The 25,954-nt window shown below is 39.6% G+C and overlaps 1 protein-coding gene across 11 annotated transcripts in view; it reads right to left on the reverse strand.

Moving 5' to 3' along the window:
• The window catches only part of LOC311021393 (neurexin-1a), a 236,604-nt gene that overhangs the window by 209,795 nt on the left and 855 nt on the right, over positions 1-25,954 (reverse strand). For 6 of the 11 annotated variants that reach the window (XM_084021934.1, XM_084021938.1, XM_084021925.1 and 3 more), the window contains exons 2-4: positions 10,479-10,496; positions 8,922-8,951; positions 7,641-7,688 (exon numbers count right to left, since the gene is read on the reverse strand). In XM_084021934.1, the coding sequence (XP_083878060.1) occupies positions 7,641-7,688; positions 8,922-8,951; positions 10,479-10,496 (96 nt within the window). The remainder of the gene's footprint in view (positions 1-7,640; positions 7,689-8,921; positions 8,952-10,478; positions 10,497-25,954) is intronic. The other 5 variants (XM_084021936.1, XM_084021935.1, XM_084021926.1 and 2 more) reach the window with 3 other exon arrangements.

The following is a 25,954-nucleotide window of genomic DNA, read 5'->3' on the forward strand; positions in this document are numbered from 1 at the left end:
AGCTTGAAGGAGGAAGAATTCAGTTTGCATGGGATGTTATAATGTTGGTTTGGACAGCCAGCAAGGAAGGCAGTCCTTTATCAAGCTGACTGCATACGAAATCAATATGGCTACGCTGGGCAATCCAAATGGCTTAGCTGTTTAGATACATTATAGAAGTATCATGGATGGAAATAGTACTTGAATATGAAAAGTAGAAGTACTCAGAAAAGTAAAAAGTAGCTCAGTTAAAATGTATTCTGAATAAACTTTAATGCATTACACTAAAGGCAAAGGAGAGCTGGTATATGATTATGATAAAATGGTCATTTTATGACAGAACTAATACATTTAGGCCCTATTTAGCTCCAAAATAAAGTGTATTAACAACATCAGGCTGTCCCTGGTTGTGAACTGCACCACCGAGCCCTTATGTCCAAACCAACAATAAATTCCAGTCTGTTCATAAAACTCATTAGCGATTATAAATATAAAGCCAACTCCCTCATTAGAGCCTTACAACCTGACATCATTGCACTACTTAAATTAAATAGCCTTCCTTTTTTTTATATACACCACGTATGCAACTAGCACACGTGATTGTTGTTGTCCTCCTCTGTACTGTGATGTACTACAATCAATAGGTAGTTGTACTGAGCTGTCTGAACGGCATTCTGCCAGACCTGTTCCCTGCAAAGTCCACTTCAATCTGCTCTGGGTTCATCTTCTCTGCTAATTCATTCTCTTCTCCCACCATCAGCTACTTCATTAAATGCCTGTATGCTGTCGAAAGAAATCAGACACATTTGACATGATGTAGGCCTTTAGCAGATTATATATTTAAATCATGTATGTGCCTCAGAATCATTTGTGAATTTCGAGAAAACTATTTGTTTTGTTTTCAACAACAGTTGAATAAGCACTGTGTGTGTTTAGGAAGTAAAGACAGCAGATTGACAGAAGTAGCAGAGCTTGTTGTTCACCTGCTTATCCACATTGTTGGGATAAAACTGAACACCATGAAACATCATGTCTGTCATCTTAATTGGGAGATTTTTTTTTCAAGAAATGTCAAAAACAGCACTCAGTATCACACAGTCAACTGCAGCAGAAGTTAACGTTTGCCATCAGTAGGCAAAATTAAACAGTTTTGGAAAGGCAGCCAACATGGTTTAAAAAAAACAACCTGCATTTCAGTGCTGGGCACAAACACGCTGACGCTGGAACAATTTAGATTAAATTCATGAGAAAACTTGAACGGCACTCAGAGTCTGCAGGCGATGGTGCATTCACGTGCTCCTTGGATTGTGCCATTTCCCAAGTAGTGGAAGTTGTGCTCCTGATATCAGTGTTCATGAGCTTTAATGTGGAAACAGCTTGGATGCTACAAAGAAGATATGTTTTAATTTAGCTTTTATTTTTGGCTTAAACAACTCTTTTTGAGTCCTTGTGCCAACTTGAGGGTGCGTTCATGTGACTTTTCCTGGTTGGTAAAAGCTGCACAAATACACTAACTCGTGTTAATGAAAGTGACACTAAATGCAAGTAGAAACAAATAGATTAACCAAGGCAAATAACCTCCTTGATGCAGGTACCAATATGTTGACCTAACGTTAGCAGATGTGTTTTCTTGTTGGAAATGAGATCGTGACGGGTTGCTGTTTGGGGGTTTGCAATGGAAACGCAGCTGGGTCGTGCAGTAAATCAGCAATTGATTAAAGTATAGATTTTAGATTTCTTTTATATGCCAAGACGCAATAAAGTCAGTCTTTCCCATAACCCATAAAGAGTTATCATCCTTAATTTGCTTTCACAGTAATCTAGTAGCAGAAACGTTGAAAAATATAACTCTTGCATTGATGCCCTATGCCAGTGCTTATCTCAAATACACACCAAAGCACATATTTCAACTTTGCAGTCATGTCATCATCAGTTACTCTGACTGATGGTCTCACTTCTGATTTAAATGAAAGTTTGATGACATGAAGGAATGAAAGCCATCGACCTCTCCTTCTGTAGAGAGGCCGGGGGGCTTTGGCCTCAACAGATGATTCAAATGAAAGAATTTGAGTGTAGAGAATCAGTTTGGTCAAACAGCTTAGTGCTCAAAGAGACTCTCCAGGAGGTATGGCGAGGAGACAGTGAGGAAGCGGGGCCTCGAAATCACCTGTGACCAAACCACAACCTTCACAAGGAGAATGAGGTGATAGCTCTGGGCAGAAGGTCACCAAACTGTAAATGGAACAGCTATACATTTTCATTATGTGTGTCAGGGGGTATCCAGTCAATATGTTTAGGCATAGGGCATCATTGCATGATTCTTGGGTACATGTCGGAAAGTGATAGATATCATTCTTTAATGAAACTTATGAGGTTGTAATTTCCTCTTACCCTCAACATTATTTTGATAAGTCAAAAATGTTCCACGAGGTTCTTAAAATCAGTCAGTAGCAATGTATTGGAGGTGTGCATCACTAATCACTATTACACTTGGCAACACCATTTATTCATCACACTCCCCCCCCTCACTCTAGCATTCATCGTGTTTCTCACATACTGCTGTGAGAGAACATGAGTAATTATACGTGAGAATTGGCGTTGACTCAATGCGTATATGCACTTTAATGGTTATGTGGGAGTCTACCAATTCTGTTTGGATGTAGCACCAATGTCATGTCTGAGGTCTTTATCACACTACATGACTTTAGCCCTGATTTTCCATCCCCAGAAGTGTCCAAAGACGCGAGCAGAGAGTCTCGCTGGCGTGTTTTAGATACCAGACCAGATTCCTCCCGGTGAAAGATCTTGTAGTATGTGACCTCCCCTGTTGGACCCTGAATGCCAGCAGCTAATGAGGGTTTTAATGCGGATAAAAATGTAAATCAGTATTTGTATGTATTATTTTTTTAAATGTCAATCATAGGGATTTACAGTTATTTAAGGGGGGGGGGGACCTGCTTTCTTTTGAGCTATGGAATTTAGGTCAACAGGAATATTTGCTTAAGCTTGCAAAATAAAGGTCTGCTGAAACACTTCTTGAGGACTTCTCAGCAAAATTCTGAGCAAAAAAAAATATATAGCTGCTTAAAACCTGGAACTGAGCAAAGCTGTGACACTGGTGAGATAATGCCATGGTAAACATTTTCCTCCACCTCCATGTTTATAACTGCTTGGTGAGTTTCTTTCTTCTTGTTTGAATGTGACAGAAATTGCAAGGTAACATAAATATAAGGGCAGCTCCAGGTCTTTCTCTAAGCACTCGACTTTACTTCACTCGTGTTGTGAAAGCTTTGCCTGCTGCTGGAGACAGGCTGTATGTAGGATGTCTTCTTTACAGTGGTTTATCTCCTTTATAGTGGTGAATCCACTTCTGGGTTAACAAGACACCTCCTTTGGCCATCAAAAGTAATGGCCAACTAATCTCGGACCAAAAAAACATTTCATTTTGCAATATCATATTTTTACAATCCCTTTCTGTGCGAGCGCTGCTGATTTGTATGCAATATGAGATTAAGTCAGGCTCTTACATTAAATTGGGAGTTTTCAGACCAGCTGGTGGTGGTGTTACCCATATGCCAAGACCCGGAGATAAACCCAATTTAGTTTTTGTTGAAAAATCTGAGTCAGCTCCTCAAACAGCACTCCCGCTGGCATTTTAAATAATGAGAGTCCAGATGACCATTTACTGTAAGGTGTTATTTTCTTGTACCATCCAGGAGAATCAAGAGCACCGGAAATAAGCACTACTATCATGATTTGAAGACGTATTTTTATCTGAAAATACATCTACCTCACAGATTTCTTTAAAAATAATGGACTGCCACCACAGATATGCTTAATGGTTCAAAGCTGAGAAATTAAAATCCCAGAGGTGTCAGTGGAGCTGAACGTATTTCACTGGCACTCTTCAAGGTTTCATGTGAAGTTTAAGAGGCAGCATCTGTTGTTGATTCAACGCACACCACATGGTATTGTGTTACCTGTCAGATAAAGAAGACCGAAGTCTTGACAAGTTGCACTCTTGACATGCTATTGCACACCTTTTAAAAGTACTTGTTACGTTTTCATTGCAAAGAGGTGAGTGCGCTTCAGACAGGCTGTTTGGTTACAGCTATCATCTGGAAAAAAACACACAAGGCTGCTCATATTTTACTACGAGCCATTGTAAGGAAGATCATCTCTAGAGTAAACTGTAAACTATCTCCAAGAAAACAAATACAAATAATGCTTTGAGAATTCAGAACACCACGAAGGAACAAAGAGAGAGAGAGAGAAAGAGAGAGAGATTCCAATGCATACTTAAGGCAAACCTTTTTTATCTCACCACCACCGTCACCAATATAATACACACACATCCCTTTTGAGCTAAAAATAACACTGAATGAATACCTTTTTTGAGAACACTGTGACAAATCTTCCCATTGCTTGTCATAATAGTCATTGTTTCTGACTGACATGCACCTGTTGTGTCAGATGTGTAAAAGGGTATGCCGCCATACCCTCACACATTTCACCTTTCATCTCACGAACCTGCCAACCCAACTGTAAATCAACGAGGGAAATAAAACCTGACGCCTACACGAACAGCGTGGAACCAGACATAATTTCGACTGCTGGCCACTGCGCTGTCAACATAGACGGTATATGGATCCATTGGTTCGTGGACTACAGTCTTGAAGCCTCTAATTGGGCATTTTGGCAGTCTCCATCGTAGTTTTTGGCCGTTGCCATCTTGGCTTACTAAATGAACATCATGCTGTATGAAGGGAACTTGAAACTAGCAATTGAGACCATAAACTCATGTTACAATGTGTACTGAGATAATACATTAAGTGAGAAGTAGGGTCATTTTCTCAGATAACTTCTATGCAATCAGACTTATTTTTGCAACCTGAGCAGTCGCCCCCTGCTGGCCATTAGAAAGAAAGCAATTGGCTTTACTTTACTCATAATTTCTCGTAATTTCATCACTTAACACATCCCTTTGGGTTTCTTTGACCATTTGAAAACCTATGACAATTTTGTTTCATTGCTTTAAAGTTATACGTGAGACTTGGAGACAAATCTTTGCAGCACAGCTGATGTGGCCTTCTCTTTGGCCACACAATTGACTTCTCTTTTCAAGCCCGGTATAATCCATTCAAACAAGTTACTTATAATAATCACTGAGGCTTTAACTGATTTCATGTTACATAACGGAAAATATTCAAAATGAATATACAGTAAACTGTCAGCATTGCTACTGTGACTTAAGAGTTATGCAGATGGTCAAACTTTGCATAATTCGAGACACTAACGCATCTTACTGAGCTTGTTTTGAAGTAAACGTGTACTTCAAAATCCCACAGACAGCATGTCAGGTGAAGCTTTTCCAATGTCTTTCAGTGACCTCAACACACTCCTACAGCACTTACTCACTGAGCTGTGCTGAATCTCAGCTTTTCATTACTCTACCCGTCTGTGCTATAAGGAAAATAAACATACGCACATCTAATTTCAAGATGCTTTTTCTTCAGTTATCAACAGGGCCTTAGAATCTAGCTACACATAGATCTGTATCTGTCTTGCATGTGATTCAATCATCCTACAGCATGCAATGCACTAATTCCAATACTGTAACATGCTTCTCCGTGCTTTCCTGACATAGCTGGGCCGGCTGTGTGTGCTTTTAGAGCATGTCAGTGTGCACCCGCTGGCTAGCTCGTGGCCGTCCCTCTGCACTGCCTTCACACAGCAGATCACGCCTCGCCCTGACGTTGTCGTGAGAGTGCAGCACTTACCCTCTGGTTCCCCGTCAGGTAAGCACTGTTAGCTCTGTCAGCATTATTGCCGTAATTTCAGCTGTTAGCACCATTAGCTGCGAGATGTCATCGCCATCTTGAAAGCCGCTGAGGGGCAATCGAAATGCTCTCAATCTCGTATAAAGCACATTTAAGTTACTGTTTGATCGCATCTGTCAGACAACGTCGTGAGACAATCTTTAAAGGCTAAGGTTTATCAGCACCCTCTATAATAAAAAGAAAGGGGATAGTGCCATTTAGACATCAATTTAATTCAACACAGCACAGGGTATATAGGGTATAAGTGACTTCTTTAGAATGTGAAAGCAATTACATTAGGAAGTCTCCTAATTTAGAAATGCCCAAGTAGTACCTGTAAGCCTGCACAGCCTGCAGTTCCTCTTAAGCTGCACATGGCAGTTTATTGTGATGACAGCAATTAAATACCCAGTGATTCTGTGTGCCAGCGGTATTATGACTTATCCTACTGTATGCCCTGCTTTCTAGAGCTGGATGGAAACGAGGTTTTAGGAAAAGCAGCTGAAAGCAGCACACGGAAAGCAGCCCATCCTCCAGGGACCAGCCATGAAACAGAGGATAAACCATACAAGTAGTTAACATGACACAGGAGGACCTTAGGGGGGGCTAACATAAGACACAATATTCTCACAAGCTTAAAACAGACCATGAATAGAGGCACTGTCCTCGCTGGTGGATTTAATACTCAAGTGGGGATGTGTGTTTGTGACCACACAGTACATAACTGGACTGACTAGGTTTCACACTGTACACAGGGGACATCTAACAATGGCCCAAATTAGAAGCAGTGTGCTACGTGTGTCAGATTTGTGCCTCATCAGCGTTCTCTCAATCTCTCCCTGTGGCTTCCCTTCTGCCACTAAGCTGGTTGTTTGGTGTGGTGTTGTAAAAACCTGTGGGTTTCAGATGAAGCCACATAAGGTGCACTAAAAAACGCCAGCATCAAGTGTGTATTAGGGGTTTAAAAGAGGTTTAATAGTCAACATTTCACTACTCAAACAATTACCAAGTGAAGTCATTCGACTAGATTATATCAAATTTGTAGCACATACATGTACGTGCAATGAATAAATGGCCTTTGTATTGACAGAATACCAAATACCAAGACCTTTTAATATAGTTTTTCTACATAAGTAGGTCAACGACACCTAATCTATAAGTCCAAGGCTTGTGCAAGACTTGATGGCTGCAAAAAATGTCCTTTTTTGAAACCACCCACAGTGGGGATTTTCTAATTGAATCAAACGTTCAAGCTGAAATTACATTTGGTGTGTGTATGTCAAGTATGTGTGCAATGAAAAGCCAGCTGCTACGTGGAAATGACACTTACCTTAGGAGATGAAAAAATCAAACTCGACATTCTATAATGGAGAATGTTTTCATGTGTGTGTGTGTGTGTGTGTGTGTGTGTGTGTGTGTGTGTGTGTGTGTGTGTGTGTGTGAGAGAGAGAATGTTATTCATGTATTTATCATCCCAGCTTTGAATTCAAGCAGCAGAATATCTGACATGACAGATCCTGTTAAAACAGCATACAGTAAAGCCTCACACGGTGCGCCCACAGGGCAGTTTCAAGACTTACCTGTTCAGATGGCGCTTCATAAGTATATGATAAGCGATAGCATGACATCATATTTTTGACTCTGTATATTACTTGTGAAACTAAAAGCAATAACAGTAAATGTCAAAGCAAAAACAAGAGCAAGCTAAATCAAGGTATTCCAGATTTCGAATGAAAGCACCCGAAGGTCGTAGTGTTGATCACTACCACCCACACACACACACAATGACTTGCTAAATTTGGTTTTACTTCACAAACTAACTTGAAAGAATCAAAGGTTTACCTGGAATGCTCAGTAGGGACCTTAGTAGCCAAACTTCCCCTCTCTGCCCTAAGGAGGAGAGTCAAATGGCAAAGATCAGAAGTCCACTTACCCCACAGGGAGAAGAGGTGAGGATCACAGCCAGGTTGGGAGGCCCACAACGCTATGATCAAGCCTCACCCGGCAACCCCAAAACCCCGTTATTTGAACAAAAAGAGAGTAGTTACCCCTGGATGGTGGTGGTGGTGGTGTACTGGAACTAGGACAGCAACGATTGTGTTCATATGCCCACGTGAGTCTCATTTATGATTCCCATGCATCAAGCAGAAACGAAACAAGGTGACAAAGCTTGAACGTGTGAATGCAAAGGGAAATCACCACCTACCTTGTAAAGCTTTCATTAATAGTAAGAAAGCATTTTTTTTGAAAAGGCCAATGACTTTATATACCGCATTTAGCACTGAGTATATAATGCCACAAACACTGCTGTCATAGTTTCATGAGTTCAGAGGATTAAAAGGGCAATACCTTTACTTTTACCTATGAGATTTGATGAAATGTTCCATGAAGAAAGCAGATTCCAGACAAAAAGGGAGAACAAAAGGGAGAGGGGACACCGATAAGTGTCGTGGTCAAGTCGGGGAAAAAAAAGGACAGACGGCAGGAGAACGAAGCTGGATGGCGACACTTTTGTGCAAATCAAAGAGGAAAGGAAAAAGAAAGGAAAGTGGGAAAGAGAAGGACAACACTTCACATCCCTGCTCTGCTGCATGATAAGGATATGCAGCAGGCACACAAAAGGATGGATGAAGATAGAACGGACTGATCATCCGTGCATGACAGATGAGGATTAGCTCAAAAATTCCGTTGGCTATTTTTCCACCACCATGCATTATATTCTAATAACGTTAATGTAAATGCCCCTTTTTCTCGAACCACATCATCATAAAACATCAGAATTCTACAGTGTATGTGAATAATTAAAAGGAAAGGAAATATGGAGAGAAACGACACGGCTACCCAGCAGAGTGGGGAGTAGAAAGCCAAATGAGCATGAAAAAAGGGCCATACGGAGAGAGAGACAGAGAAATAAAACTCACTGGGAGCATAAAACCAACTAGGTCATTCAAAATAAGTGACATGGCAGCCCATATATGAAGCTTCAAGCCGAGTATCGCACAAGAGTTATGCACACACACGCACGCACACAACCAACCACACACACACACACACACGTCTGAGCACAATGGGAGCAGGAGGGACAATGGAGGAATGATGGGAATAAAGGAACAGAGTTCATACCTTGGTCGCCCATCATCAGGTGTGCCAGACCTTAAAGGAAAACAAGAGCACAGTCAGCAGAGAACAAGGGATCATGGGAAGCTGTGTGACACACACACACAGGCATCTCTTTCAGAGCAGATGTCTGTGTTACTTGAGGAGTGTTGGGATAGGGAAGAGTGGGACGGAGAGAAGGGGGGGAGGGGGTGCACAGACAGGGCGAGCGCGATGAGCATTTAGTCAACCGAAGCAGGTTGCGATGCATCATCAGCCACTTACGAGTCATCATTCTGAAATCTAAATTCGGGTTGACCTTTTTTTTTTTCTTTCTCTATGAATGAGTAGCACACAGACTATCATCCCACCTACCAATGAAAGAGCGATCCCTATGCACAAATATAGCAGAAGTTTCTGACCTTTAATGACTGTCAGCTTTGAGGCATACTTGTGTCATGCAGAAATTTAAAGAAAGGAAGTTAATTGGACATCGCTTGGTCACTGTGCCATTTTCAGTAGCATGTAGCACAAATTGTTTGAATTAACAATTAATGTCTATAACATTTGAATGGCACAGTTAACTAATTTAACCGTGAACAACAGGGTCTTTGTTTGGCTGGTGGAACCGTTTCCTCTCCAGAGTTCTTCTGGCATTCAGGTGACATGCCATAATGTTGCAATTTGACTCCAACATTTCCAACAACACTTGAAAGGCCTTTGCTATTGTCGAATCGCCCGCTAAAGCAGCTTGGCAAATGCATGTTGTTCTAGGAAGGGGCTTTATATTAGCTGCCAACAGCAGTAATTCCAGTGCTTTCCTTCAGCGAGCCTTTCTGCCTGCTATACAGAGCACATTGTCATTACCCTGCTGTTTGAAAATAAGGGTGATCTCGAACTAACAACGATTCCAGATGGAATCCTCCTTCAATTTTGCTTATAAAGAAGAATATAGAGTGAAATTATCTATATAAGTGGTTAATGTCACCTTTCAAGACAATATACTTACAAGACACTTCTCATAATCAACAAAATAAAAACTGCATATATTTTAAATTGACAGAGAAACCTTTCTGATCACAGCAGCTTATAAAGGCACTTACCACGAAACAACGTCAAACCTTTTTAAATTAATTTATTAATACCGATTTAAGTCTATATTGGTGTGTTTTTAATACCTTTGATTAGTGGTATAATTATGGTGCTCTGAGTCCAAATCCCTGCTGTTTGTTTTTGCTTGTTTTCTTTTTATTTAATTGAGGCAATCAAACAGAGCCCTGAATTACACCTGGGATAAAAACAGGTGAAGGGAAGAATTCACATTTAACCAGTTGATAGCCAGGAGTATTTCAAGTCTACTACCAAGAAGTTAGTAAACCTCCTTCAAATATTAATTTAGGTATTTGTTTAATCATATACATAACATAATGAATAACAGTAAGGTGTAAAAATAAAAACAAACAAAACCCAATGAAAATCCGATGAATGAGACTTACCACTCCAGTAATATCAATATGATTTCCAGTAAAATAATATGTGCTTACAATATAGCAAGAATGGTAAACCAACGGTTAAAATACCCACCTTCAGTATAGTTGTCTTCTGGAAGCACGGACAGGCAAAGAGAAAGAGAGGAAGACATTCATTAAGCAGCATGCAGACTAGTACTGGCCGTTGCATGTCGTAACCATGCAAGGCATTTAACATCACATGCAAGTGAACAATTAAAACTCCTGCAGAGGAAACACCCATCTATGCATAGGCCTTTCATTTTGTCGCCCACCCTTTGTTGCTCATATGCTGACCTGGGATACAGGACAGAGCTGTAACTGAATGAGCGCCTCTGAATATTTGATATAACCTTGAAGAACTAAACTCTTTGTTGGCGGCAGATAAAAAAACTGGCATCGCTGCTAAAAGATTGAAGAACCAGTATTGATCACGAGGCGTAAGGGGATAAACATCTAGAGGCACGAGGCCTAGTTCCTCCTGTTGCGTAAGGCTCGTTAAATTGTTTATTTCTTTTACTTTTTTTCTTTTTTTAACATGACGGACTGTAACTTTTGGTAACAACAACAATTTAATTCAACAGACTCAATGGAGTCTGTGTGCAGTGTTTTGTTGGGTTGGTTTCATAAATGAAAAGCTGCTCCACACCACATGTGATGAAATGCAGTGCAAGAGAAAAGCACCCAAATAAATAGACTTGGCTGTGGTATAGCAATGCTTTTAAGGTTTCAGATTGGGCGCTGGGGTCTCGTGACTGGAACTCTATTCGGTTGATTTGGTCGCCGTACTGAAAGCAATGACCAGTGTGCACAAATTGGCAATGCAAAAAGGAGATTGCCTCCCCGAATGAAATTGCCCTAACATTGATTTTGGCAACCAAAGTGAGGTGTGAGGAGGTGAGAGGACCGCCGTGTAAAATCTGTCACTCCAATAAAGGAGTGCAAGAGAAGAATTACACACTGGTAAAGTAATAGCAAACAGGTGAGGTGATCATGCTACCAGTGAGAGGAAAAATAAATGGGCTTTGAGGAAAAACATGCAAAGCTAGTGAAATGAGAGCGTGTCAGGGCACAACTGCCTACAAAAAGAACAAAAAAAGTCATTCAGCAGTTCTATTTGCCGTTGAGTGCTTCTGATTTGCCAGGAGACTGATTCCATATTTATCATCAAATATATCAAATATTTAAAATCAGAACAGTAGAAATGCATGAAATGGTATAAAATTAACATTTGGTTATACTTGTTATGATTTCTCAATATGCAATCTTGAGCTGAAATCATGAAGACAGTAGCATGCAATGTCTAATAAATATTTGTACAACAACAAAAAAGGCTCCTTTTATCTTATCAATTCAATTACTGTTACCATGCAACTAATTGGGCAAAAAAAGAAAAGCCCACTTTGCTCTACAAAACAAACTCCTACCTCTGTAAAAGGGTTTCTTGCCCAGACTCAATCGGATTTTTTTGACCCAAAACTTACCATGACCACTGGTTCCCCTTCCAAAATCACAGATCATGCACAAGAAACAATCCAAATCATTTTGTGAACAAATTACAATGAAACCATTTCTCTTGACATGGCAAGACCAATTCTGTTCAATTCTGTGTAAAATTTGGTTTTGCATACATTTTGCAATAGCTGTCACAGAATGTGAAGAAGGCCTACTATGTCATTTAAAGTACTGCCTCATTTATCCACACCCCTGTAGAATGGGATAGATATGCACTTTTTTCATTTTTTTTTTTTAAATTAAAAGTGAGATGTGCACAGAAACTCATATAAATTTATCCTAGCTAAAATGTGTGCATCATATTTCATGATTTCAGTTTGGACATCTACAGCACATAAATGAGATTGTGTTGTGTGAAAGAAACTCAAATAGGTGCACTTTGTTCACAAAAAGTAAGCTTGATGATGAAAAGCACACTGCTGAAAATGCATTCTGACGAGGCAAGCATGAAGCTGGCAGTTGCAAAGAGGCCACATGAGAAGTGAAAAAGCAAAAGAATCACAACCGTTTGCTGATGTCAAGTCTCCAAAGACCAACGCTGACATTTGCCACGGGACCGTAAGTATAATTCTTCCCACTGCATTTTTATTCCAAGAGTGGTCTGTTTATCTTAATATTTTATGTTTGTTATTATAAGGTGATGATGCAATTAATATTGATTTATAGGGATTCCCTTCCTCTTATTATCGGTTATCAAAACCAAATTAAAATCAGATTTAGAGGTATTCATTTATCCTAATTAGGTACAGCAGCATGCAGTATAGTATCCTTACATGAGATCTGATCCGAGCACGTTCTCCACACACACGATAAATGCTGACGGGAGAAACAGCATGTTTCTAATTGTGATACTGTATTTAAGAAAACAATGTCAAAATAGGATTTGTTGTTGTGTCCAGTGTTCTGAAGAGAAGAAGCTTTCCCTCTGACAGCAGTGTCACCTGACATGGGCCATTAAAACAAGCCTCCTATCACACACACACACACACACACACACACACACACACACACACACACACACACACACACACACACACACACACACACACACAGACTTTCTTTCACAAATGTACCCAGCTGGTTGCATCCTAATCCAGAGACGTAAATCCATTTAATCCCCTTGACAAAGTGATCCCAGTGCTATTGTGCTGGTAACACTACACCAAAATGCACTCAACTGTCTATCAGACGATCTGCATCTCTGATGGTCTTGTGCTGTTGATCATGCACATGGTGTTTAGCTCATGGAAAGTAATTACATTACTATTCAAGTCGATGCCAAACCAAATTAAGCATCCGGTATGTGACAGCAGACAAGAAAAATACATATCAAGGATGGTAAATATATCTATGAATCGATTCTATTTGCCTCCTGCAGACATGATTCTGACACCTCAACACAACATTGACACTGACTGTTGACTGTGAGCTCAAAACTGTGACAGTCGATGAACGTCAAAGTGACAGTTCGTAGAAAGCTACAATCCACTGTGACTCCAACACATTTCTCAATCCAACTAGTCACATTCCAATGTTTCGTCAGACCCATTGGGGTCACTTTCTAACGCACTGGATAGCCAATCACAGTAAACATGCGGTTAAAGTGGTTAATTCAAACAAAAACACTTAAGTTAAAGCAAAACAACATGGTTGGGTTTAAAATAGCTATGTAAACGAATTAAAACGATGTCACATGTATGGACAAACATCTAACCCAATTTAACTCAACAACACTTTGGGACACAAACACCCGTCTCCTGGTTGAATGTCCTGTATTTGTTTGGCCCACCAACCATGTGTGCGTATTTCTTTATTTGTCATAACACTCCCAGAGCATTTTCTCTGAACGTTTAATAATAACGCAGATGGGTTTACATTGTATTTACTTGAAAGGCTGGTGCATCTCATTCAGATGCCAAAGGGTCACTCGTGCGTCGGTATCAGACGCCGAAGGCGTGACAAAGCGTCGGGATTTGACACCCTGGGAATGAGAACGGGCTGATTATATTGTACAAAGCTACCATCAGGGAGCTCGACACAATATCATTAAAACATCTATGTCTATACTGCAGTGTCTGTGAATGCAGCGGGCTGATGAGATGTGGCAAGAGCATGGGAGATGCTACATTTTGCATAAAGGAACGTGTGTCACATTCACTACACACAACATCCAGCATTAGAAATAACTCTTCTTTTTCTCCGCCATTTGACAAGAACATGCTGTTTGCCCGAATCAACCTTTGTCATCCACCCTTAATGTCATCTGCATTGCAGCGTTAAAGGTTCGGTGGAGCTCGTTGCCTCTATGATTGCCTTGTCTCAGCTGGTTCTAGAGAATAATCTCAGAATTCAAGAGGTATTTACTTCAACCTCTTAACAAGTGCTCCAAAAATCCAATGGTCACTGCCCTTGAACTTTTTTTTTTTTATTATATTCTTGATTCTGATGTCTTCTGAAAGGAAACTCTTTGGAGTTAATTATCAAAAAAAGTCAAAATATACGTGTGTAAGTGATACTGAGCCAAATTTACAGAAGCACACATGCCTATTTTTCTTGGCAAGAAAATAAGAAGCTTGATCTTGAAAGGGTTTTCACTGATATAATGATGAAGCTTTGTGCCGTCTAATCATGTATATTCTCTTTAGTAAGTTTATTAAGGACTAAACTGCATGTGTAATCATAGCCACTTTCAATAATAACTTTAAATTAAAATAATATTTCTGCAGACTCTTCTAGAGAGCCTAATTGTGTCTGTGTTCATGTGTGTGTGTGTGTGTGTGTGTGTGTGTGTGTGTGTGTAATGCAGTAGCTCTTAAACAAATGGCCTCATTCTCTCCTAGAAAGTTGTGTATTTAAAAAATCTGAAAGTCAGACTCTACCTTAAATTTTTAAAAAGAACTGTGACACCAAAAACTGCCTGCGTGTTCATTCGGGGAAACATTATTTATTCTCTCTCGCAGCATTATGGTTATTTAGAAGACTGGTTGGACAGGAGGTGAGAGATTAACTTTAATGGGGGCATGTTGTATAATATGTAAAATGTAATAACAGTGAAGAAGTTATATGTTAAATGATTATCATGAATTATTAAGCGACTGACACTTCCTAATGCAAGCAGTTCAATCCCATCTTAAATAGCCTCAAACTGAAGCAGTTTATCATGCCAGCGTTGCTTTGAGAAAGTAGGTCAGCTACTACCATGTTTTATTTTGGAACAGCTGAAAATCTAATTGCAAAAAACACTTGCGTAGTGTCTTTGGACATCCCTTTAAAGGTGTTGCAGCAGAGAAATGTACAAGAAACTGCTTGAAAATGTTTAAGTGACAGCATGCTATGTGACGTGAATGCAGCAAGTCCCCCCCCGAGTACCCCACACATGATCTCATTTCAAAATCCATACACTATATTTATTAGATAACACCTGGTGTCACTGCTGTTTGTGATTGTGGTTTTTAAATTACATTCTTATTCCACATTTGTCAGTTGTGTCTAAATGGAGAATACAAGCGTGGCAAGCAGACAGGCACACACACACACTCACACACACACACACAGTTGGAAACTGGTATTAGGATGCAGTAAATCCCTCACTACTGTTGTCAAGCTAATTTGTGATTCACGATTGACAAATGCATCTAAATCGACAGGCATTTTTTCTGGGATCCTCCTCAGTAGCCTATAACTCATCAGATACTGCTGCAGTTCCAATAATGCAACTCCAATAATGCAACTCAGTGTCTTTAGATGATGTCATACACAAACACTTTTCTGCAGCGTTATTAATCGGGGGGTACAAATGTCACTACCATACATGCAATAAAAGAGAGAACAGAAGGCATTGAATCCACTGTCAGCCCATTAGACAGTTGTAAATTTGAAAAATCATACCACAAAGTCTGCTCTGAAATCCTTTGTCACAGTGGCGCTTTAAGGGAAACTGTAAAGGGACAAATGCCCCATAGCAAAGGTCAGAGCTACCAGAGGATCGATTTGTTGTTAAATTACAAATTTGACCAAATCAAGAGTAATGAGAAGAAGTGGGGTCTCATTTCTTAGTACCACAGCCTAAACCTAATGCATCTATCTCACAGGGGAGTGTTAGTGGCATTACACAGCATACCCTCTCCCTCATTATCCTCCTCAAGCAACAGTAAAGAGTGCAGAGAGAGAGGAAATGGGCAGAGTGACCAGCCACTCAGATGGAAATTGATAGCTCCCACAGCAGCACGATTCCTACTCTCACCAGCTGAGTCGGTCAACAGTGCAATCTTCATGTCACCTTTTTTTTTTTTTGTGAGGTCATGCCAGTGACACTGCAGCTCTTAAAAATGGGACAGTGTCTCGTAACTTGGGTAGGGTTTCATATTTTGGCAGAATGTCAACTGGTGTACAAAGACTTTGTCATTTCAGCGTAATAAGTTAGTATTTTCTAGTAGTTAGCAGATACTTCTCTACATGAAAACTGATTGCAAACTTAATCAAATGATAGATGGACGTTTGGGGAGAGATGCTTATTTGCTTTATGGCGGTAAAAAGATCGCTCTTGTGTCTCTCCATTCAATAAGGCTGCAGCTAACTAACAGTAAGCTTAACACTAGAAACCGTCAGAAACACCTCGCTGACTGTCTAAAAAAACTAAAATGTGTGTGGTAGGCAGATATTGTTACCTTTGGATAGAGCCAAGCTAGTGGTTTCCAGTGCTACGCTACGCTATGCTACACTACGCTGACTGACTGCTGGCTTCATATTGAACACACATATATGGGATTGGTCACAATTTTATAATTTTCTCTGCCAAAAAGATCATAAGAGCATTTTGCAAAACGAAACTACTACCACAGAGATGCTAAATTCTGAATTCAGGTAGTCACAGCTAACAGTGGTCACAGCTAATGGTAGTCACAGCTAACAGTGGTCAAAGCTAACGGTGGCCACAGCTAACGGTGGTCACAGCTAATGGTAGTCACAGCTAACAGTGGTCACAGCTAACGGTGGCCACAGCTAACAGTGGTCACAGCTAATGGTGGTCACAGCTAACGGTGGTCACAGCTAACAGTGGTCACAGCTAATGGTGGTCACAGCACTAACAGAGCATAGCAACATAGCTGACAGAGCTAACAGTACTTACCGGGAGGCTACACTGCCATGGCGACGCCATTAGTCAGGAAGGTGTAACTGCAGTGCATAGTGGCAGCTGTGAGCTAGCCAGTGGGGTAGGCCCACACTCACATGTACTAGCATGCTCTAAAAGGCACAGGCTGCTATGTTGATGCTCTGAATGTCATGTAGAGCAGTTGTTCCCAATGACTGGGTTGGGACACACAGGTGGTCGCAGGGGATTTTAATAAGCATTTATATCTGCAGTACACCTTTGAGTCACACAAGAGAGTCTGAATGTTATTATTAATGTATTAATAAGTGTTCATTGTTCATAGTATTGTTAAAAAAATATAATTGCAGCCTACTTATAACACTGACTCGACTACAGGCTAGCACACATTGTGTTTGTTTTACTGATGAGAGGGAAAATAAACGAGAGCCTGTTAACTCCATGATGAAAGGAACTGATATTATTATACTTATTTGGTCTCTTGTATGAATGTGTATATGTTTTCAATAACAGATGGATAAAGCAAAGCTGTGATTTATCAAATGTATCTCTTCAAAATGGCTGGTTTATCTATTCAAGATAACATAAGATGATGCAGAATCTGGCAGTAAAAATGGTGAGGAAGGTTAATTTATGCACATTCTTCTCATGATGTGATTTTTCAAAAGTGGGTTCCCAAAAGTGTGCGAAACATTGATATAGAAATTCTTTTTTTTTCTCTCATTTTTAGAATGGAAACACTGGTGGAAACAGACTTGATAAAATATATATTTTTAAATATTACTAACTTAATATACTCACACAGTGTTAGCGTTAGATTTAATTAATCTTATTACGCAGCTAAGACAAGGTTCTCAGGACAGATGGCTCGTGGACAATGTAGTCCAATCCCGACATTTCTCAAGAGACTGCCCAAACACAGAGGATTGTGGGAGCAGATGTGCTGAAGACCTCGCCATTCTTTCACATCTTGTGGGTCGGAATGATCCAACAGGATAATCAGAGCAGCTTATAAAGTAGTTTTTAATAACCTTTATCCCAGGATTGAAAATATCTAGGATAGTATTACAGATGTGGAGTAAATCTTTGTGCGATGCAGTGTCTGTTAAACTCTTGAGTATAAGGCCTGGCAGGGAAACTAAGATGTCAACTAAGAATCAGTGTAAACTTCATTTGTAAGTATGGGCTCAGCTTATTTGTAACTTATTGTAGCAGAAATCACAGCTTTGTGTTGAAGCAAGCACCTTTTCTAGCTAAATACGCTCAGCAGTTGCTTAAGGAAACTCTAGTTGTGTCTCTCACTGTTGACGTGTGACAAATCCCTATCTGAGAGCGGCTCTTCAGCGAAAGAAGGGAAGAAAAAAACGTATTAATAAAACACACCGAGCATTAAATGCAGCTAAGCTCTAAGTACTGTGAACAGTGATCCCCTCCCCATTATAAATGACAAAAGATACAGATTCTTAAAAAAAGAAAAAGAAAGGTCCTTGCTAGCAATGGTTTCTGAATCTGATCAACAACAAAAAAAATCTACATTAAGGGTAAAGAAATATGTATTGCAAGAGAGAGCACTCTAAAATAACCTACACTACTGCAATAGTCAAGTTGGGTTTATTTGTGCTCTTCCAGTCACAAAGGGCTTCAAAGTCACATAAGATGTTCCTGAAAAGTGATTTGTCTTCGCTCCACCATTAGCGCGACAGCTTTCAAATTATGGCGGTGCACTTTTGACTGGTTTTAAGTATTTCAGACGACTCTCATGAAGGATGACACCCAACCAGCGGCATCAAAGGCAACTTATGTTCAAAGTGAAAATATCGTCTACAGCCGTGAATTTAAAGAGGCACATTTTCGCCTGTATGCAGCTTTTATTCTGTATCTCTGTATTATAGGGGAGATCAGACCGTTCAGATTGCATAAAACATTCGGCAATTATTCATAGCGAGAGACGTTTCCGTACAAAACACAGGAATGAATAAGGACGTCATATATGATAAACAAACAAGAATAATGGATTCAAAAGGGAAATTCTGCCCGATGCAGACGTGCATACAGGACGTCACTTCGTGCCAGTGGTTAAGAGATAACAGGATTCAATCAATGAATTATGCATCTCAAGATATTCTCTAAACTCCACCTGCCAGCAAACATGCTTCAATAAGATGCACACTCAATAGCCCAGTTTAAAACAAGCGTGTGTGCGCGTGGCTGCTGGGACGTGTTTATTTGTGCTGGGGGATGAATCCCACTAAAGGAGGAGTTTGGTGTCAAAGAATTTCACAAACACCCTTTGACAGTCAGGAGCGGTTGTATTTAAACAGGCAAAAATCCTCCGGGAAAATCCCTCTAATCTTTTGATCCCAATATCTGTCTTTGGACTCAGAGACAGCAGTATACTATTAATCTGCTTTTGTCTGGGTGAGGCTGCAGGAGGCTTCTAGGCAGAATGACACTTCCGGAGAGACAGTGAGACCACATGGTTTTGTGCTATGATGACAGACATGTCTGAAAAGGGAGCGCTCGTTTCTAAGTAAGAATTTGTCTTAAAGCCAGGTGGTCAAAAAATGATATGTCATTCACATAAAGCCATAAATCGCCTAAAAAACATGTCAAATATCACACACACATTCACACACACAGTCAGTTATGCTTACACCGACGAACACCTCTCCCTATTGGCTTGCACATTGTTGCCTACTGCTTGCATCAATGTATTTGCCCAAATTGTTGTACAGTTTATATTTATTATGTTATGTCCGTTGGTTATGGTCCTGAGAAACCATATAGATGGAATGACAATGTAAAATCTGACCCACAGAGGTGTGCAAAAATCACTGCTTTTGTATTTAAGTTGGCCCAAAGTCCAAAATTGTAAAATGCTTCCTGTGGCCACAAGATATATTTCCAACTGTTGTAATCTTTAAAACACATTGATTTAACTTTTATAGTTGTTAAATAGACCATTAATTTTTTCCCCCAGCCACTCTATTGTTTCTTTCTGTGTGTTAGGTTGAATTTTCCTTCAGGATACAACTTGGAACAAAATAGCGTAAATGCAATATTAAAGCTGCTGTAAAAAAAACTGCATAAAATTTCCCTTAGGAGTTGGTGGAGACCAAAATTGAGCTACCATAAAAGGGGAGTTAATACTGAGCTGATGTTTTAGTCAGAGACATGACTCCAGAAGAATGGGAATTGGACCTCCTCCTCCTCTGTATACCAAGTGGTGTTATGGCAGGTGGCGAGTCACTGGTGTGACAGATAATGTAAAACACCAACTCAAATGTAATGAAAGGGTTTTCAAAGTCGTCACGTTTCAAATTCTACTGGCAGGACATTTTACTGGGTAATCCCATTGCCACGGATTAAAAATCAATTTGTGTAAAACAGACCCAGTGAGGGAACCAGTGTCATCAAAAACATTAAAGGGACCAATGGCATACCAAAAACCCATCATAAAAATGCTTTTACATATGTACATGTAAATGTGTAGCTAAAAACATTAACTGTAGTAAAACTTTACATATTAGTGTAACTATCTGATGATTATGATCCAAATGTGAAAAATAGGTGTGATATAATTTCACTAACTGTAGCCTACCTGTACCCTGTCATCATGTATTTAGCAGCTTTATCAAGAGGTTTAAGTCTTCTGACTGACAGTCCTTCAATGAGGGACATCAGTTTCAAAAACCTCTAACTTAATCTTTACAAGGCCTTAAAAGCTATGCCCTCACTGAAGTGCAAAGCAATCACAGTTATTTTCACCATGCAGTCAATGTGAGTTATCCTTTAAATAACATAATGCACGAAATGAAAAATAAAATGCTGTACACTCTTTAGATCTGCCCTACTTTTTTAACTTGGGCTGATTTATGTTTAGCTAATGTAGGATGAAATAAACATCGTTCCATTTTATCAGGACAAAATAATTTATCTAATGAGAAAAGGGAGGACAGATTCTGGGAACTTACTGGCCATAGAACAGTGCATTTAAATAATTGTTTTACCGATCAAAGGGATTTATGTGTGCGTGTGTGAGGTCGAGCAATGTGTAAGCTTGCGGTTGGATGGGGGGGGGACTTGACAGGTCTGGTGGCAAATCCTGTGATCCTTCCATCTGATCAAAGTGATACGACAGCTTTTAAATGATTTAATGGAAAGGTAAATGTCAAACTCCAATGTACTTTGGAGGTTAACCAATGTATGGCCATTAGGTAAACGTATGAGAAAACATACCTGTATTACTACTTCCAGATTGTTCATGGTTAGATTTGATTTCTGATGAATACGGATTCTGACTGGGATGAAACCATTGATTTAGGCTGGAACAATAGCTTATCGTTAATTTAAATGATTGCTCTGTTCAAATTCCCCATGCTCAGACATTTGTCGTAGAAGTTGTTGTTGCTTGCCTCCCCCATTCAGCTCAGGATGAGCAACCGGCGATACCACATTACCTTGAGGTGGGGAAATAAAATCTCTGAACTTGCAAGAATAATGTATTAGCTGGCAAAGTTGGGTGGATTCTTTCATCCAAAGTGAGTTAAGGTACCATGAGTTCATACAATTTCAGCATGGATGGCTCCGATGGGAATTGAATCTCTTCGTCTTGCTATGTGGCAGAAATGAGCTATTAAGAGCTACCAGTCTTTCCTCATCGCAGGTAATATTACTGCGTTTTATAGTCTGGTGTCTGAGATGTAAAATACAGTTGATGTAAAGAGTTCAGCATGAACTAACAGTCTAACAGTCGTTTAGCTCAAACAAATGACATGTCAAAAAAACGCATTGTTAACTCCAGTTCTTTTGTGCTATTTAGACTTGGAAGGCTAAGGAAAGGGCTTTGTGTGGTTTTCTTTTCTTTTTGCAGGCACACAAACAGAGGGCTACGGCACACCAAGGTCAGACATACATTTGTATTTGAATACATGTGGCTAGATTTAAATCTGCATGAATCCATATTTTTGTATTAACAACGGATCAAATGAACAAGCGCGATGTGAGAGGGGCTGCTCGTGGTGACAAATCCACAGAGAACTGTAACCCAAGTAACGGAGCTTTATAGCACCTTTTCGGTTCACTGTTTTGGTTTTACAACCCACAGCTTTAACGGTGCAGTTCAGTCTGACCGCTTTCATCAACATCATTTCCAACTACACGGGTCAGCTGTTCTCAGCACTTTGATAAACAGCTTGTATGACACCTGCCCAACATCAAACAGCGACTAAGCATTTAGGAAACTATAGAGCTGGTTTTCCCCCCAAAGAGTTGGTGGAGACCAAAACAGAGCTACAAAAAGAGTGAATATTGTCATGAAATTCATTGGGCAATCCAACTCTAAATGAATGCTAATATCGCGTTGTGTTGACGTGTTCGCCATAACAACTGAATATGATACATTTGTAGAAATAAAGTTATCAGTGTTGTTTTCCTTTTTTTTCTATTACAGCTTTTTGTCAAGAAAACCTCCACTATTGCCTAAACCTAACTACTGGTGAAGAATAAATTAATTTTAAAGGACATGATAACTTATCATTTGTCATATTCTTTTACCTAATTCTCTCAACTTTTCTTTTTAATACAAAAGAAAAATACAATTTAACAATTATGTGGTTTAAGAATCCGTTGTGAATGTGACCTAGACTTTTCTTGGGATCTTTTTAAGAAGGATTGGTGAATGAGCCCAGCTGACTATCATGACACGTCTCTACTGACATATTGCCTGTTTGTCTTTGAGGCTTCTGTTGTGTAATCTTTTGGATGTAATTACTTCAGTTCAGTAACCTGTAGTCCCTCTTCCATGCTTCGAGGTGTTTATTCAGGCAAGGTACATATAATAAGCGAGCAGATGTACAACTTTCATTAAAGACATTCAGGTTGCTGCTCTCTTTTTGAGTGGTTTTCTCACCCACCATTTTGGAGCTTGCAAAATGAGCGCACTTGGGAGACCTTCTAAATCTGGGAAAAGTGACTCCTTTGTCACTGTCACTGCAGCACCTAAAATTAGGCTGAACTGGGCATTTTTCAGGGTTTCAAGTCAAAGTGTTTTGTGGTATTTTAGTTGGTAAAGCTGGTAGGGATACTTACTTTATCATGAATATGTTCGTTTGAGATTTATATACCATTTATTTATCCCATCAAACCTCAAGTCACTAAGCTAGTGCATGAGACGACCAACTCCGCTATTTTGCGTGGACATAGACACGCAACATGGAAAGAGATTAGACCGTATTTTTAATTTGCGTTATCATAATGTAGCTTTCATCTTCACGAACTACAATGGCTCTGGTCCCCACTGTCATGGTATATTCATTACATTGACCTCTTTAAACAATAACTGCTCATCCTTAGTGCAGCGCAAAGGCAATATCTTTTACATCATTCATTCTAACACTGCAATAACATAACCAATTAGTTCTTTCACAGCCATAAAACTATTAACATCAGTAGCCACCCTGGTGTGAGAGTGATGATCTTTTCCCGCAATTTCTTGACTAACAGCACATACTCATTTATTTTTCAAAGTATTATTTCATTTAGAGCCACTCATAAAAATAGACCCTGACACTGAAGTATTAAACATTATAGGTCAACAGCTTGCTGATATTAAGTGCCACATCATTATTTTATCTTTTAGAACCAGTGTTGTTGTCATTCAAACAATATTCAAATAATTATTTTTGCAAATGTTTTTTTTTCCGAGGTAATATAATTTTATATTTATATATTGTATCAAATGTTTGGAATTCTAAAGCTAATTTGCTTTGACCCAACTCTGCTCAGGCAAATCCTAGTAGGTTGGAAATGAGTTTAGTGAGAAGACAGAGCACTGAGTTATACTTTATAATTTAATCTTTACACATGAAAATGAATATGCTTAATTCCCAGAATGTGTGTTAAGGATATTTCATCAGATATGACTTTAACGCACAAAATCTTTATTAAAACACAGTCGGCTATAATCGTCTGGATAATAACCCGTTGTTAAGTTATTAACATCCACAACAGATTGTTGATTGTGCAATTTGTTTTAAGAATCATCAGAAATTCATTGCATTTGTTTCCTAGAACATCACAGATTTCCTGAGAGGGAACTCTCATCAGGCTCATTGGCATATAAGGAAAAAGATGGCTGCCATAAAATTAATGACAGTGAACAACACTACCTTTTCTTCAGCTTAGAGCAAAGTAGGCCAAATAAGCTGTTGTGCAGTATAATAAACTCTTAAATGCAGAGGTGAGACAAATAACTAAAGTGTAATCAACTAAATGTACCAATGTCAAAAGCAAACCAAGTGACATGTTGGCATGAGAGAGGCTTCTCCAGGCAGTGTTTGTCCAATTACCTTAAAATACAAACACTTTATTAGGTGGTGAAATGCAATTTTCAGTAATATCCACAATGGAACAAAGCATGTTGGTGCAATAAATAATGACACTATTATAGTAAAAGGCTTATGATTATAGACTGTACTCGAAAAAGAGCAAGAAAGAGAACAATAACAGTGTCTGGGTGGCATGTCCAAGCATATTTACTGCCACAGTTAATTTTTTATCTAAATTTATTCCGGGTGCTTTGATGCAGTATGGCAATGCAGCCCTGCTATTTCTCACTGATGTGCAGTGGTTTAAATAAAGAAATACTTAATGTAGCCTAACGCTGAGAGCCTGTTAGTGAACTGCAGCAACAATCATTCATCCTGTCAGTGCATGGGGTTAGTAAAAGACCTGATATTCCCTCCCGCTGTATGAACACGGTCAAGAAAACATGAAGCCAGCAGAAAAATAAAACATAGCCTACACCGTGGACATTCTAATTAGTGGTATTTCACATTTGCCTCAATGACTAATGACAATCAGCTGGCCTAATGAGCTTATTGTTAATAAAAGATTATGTGCTTGGATAAAGATACACGAGCATTTCCAATGAAATGCAAATTGTGGCCTATATATTTTATACTACAAGAGTCCATTGAGGACTTGATGAAACTGGATAAATAAATTTTTTTTAAATAACACACACACAAACACACACACACACACACACACACAAACACACACACACACCCCTCCCCCACTGACACTGGGCCTGACCAACTAACGTGCTCCTCCCCAGCACAGCAGTGAACTGCCAACCTGTGGGAGGCTCTGTACCCGACGCCCTGAATGCTGATACACACTCATTACAAACAGGACTCAGAAATTAACGAGCTCCTGATATTAGGATCAAAATATTTGGCCTCGACAGAGTGACACTAATCTCAAATATCTCAAAGAACCTTGTGTTCTCTTTTCGTATCAATTAGCTTCGTCTCCAGCTCTTTTATCCTCCTGCATTACACAGCTGATTGTTTTATCTGCTGTGATTAATACATCGGTTGGGACCGAAGGAAGTCCATGATACAGCTAGAGTGTGTTTTTAGAAAATAATATGATAACGACAGATCATAATGTATCAAGTTTAAAGTGGCACTGTATTAAAAACCACAATGTTAGCAACTGATACAAGCCAGTTAAAATGTAATTTTTCCTTCTGTTGCCAATGAAGCAAATCTATTGGCCGCTTTAAATACAGGTACGAAGTCAAGGACATGATGCATGTTTACACCATCGGACTGGTAGATGATTACCCCTGCTCTTGTGTTTGAGGTAAGCCATTGGAGATGATGTTTCATAGGTCAACCAATCCCCATGGACCTGTTTTAGAAGAATGGAAAACACCTTTGGGGATGGAGAACACCTGCATGTTTTGCTAATGAGGCCTTGCAGGAGATTCGCTCATTACAAACAACCTTATTGCAGATCGTCGTAAGACTAAAACAAATCCGAATAGAGGAGGGGGAATGCATTACTTTAGGACTGATTGTCATCACCTTCGGGTGCTCGAGTTTGTTTAAATCAGCCCACGTTGTGGCTGACTGGCA

The sequence above is a fragment of the Eutrigla gurnardus genome, assembly GCF_963514095.1.
Source record: "Eutrigla gurnardus genome assembly, chromosome: 11".
NCBI lineage: Eukaryota > Metazoa > Chordata > Actinopteri > Perciformes > Triglidae > Eutrigla > Eutrigla gurnardus.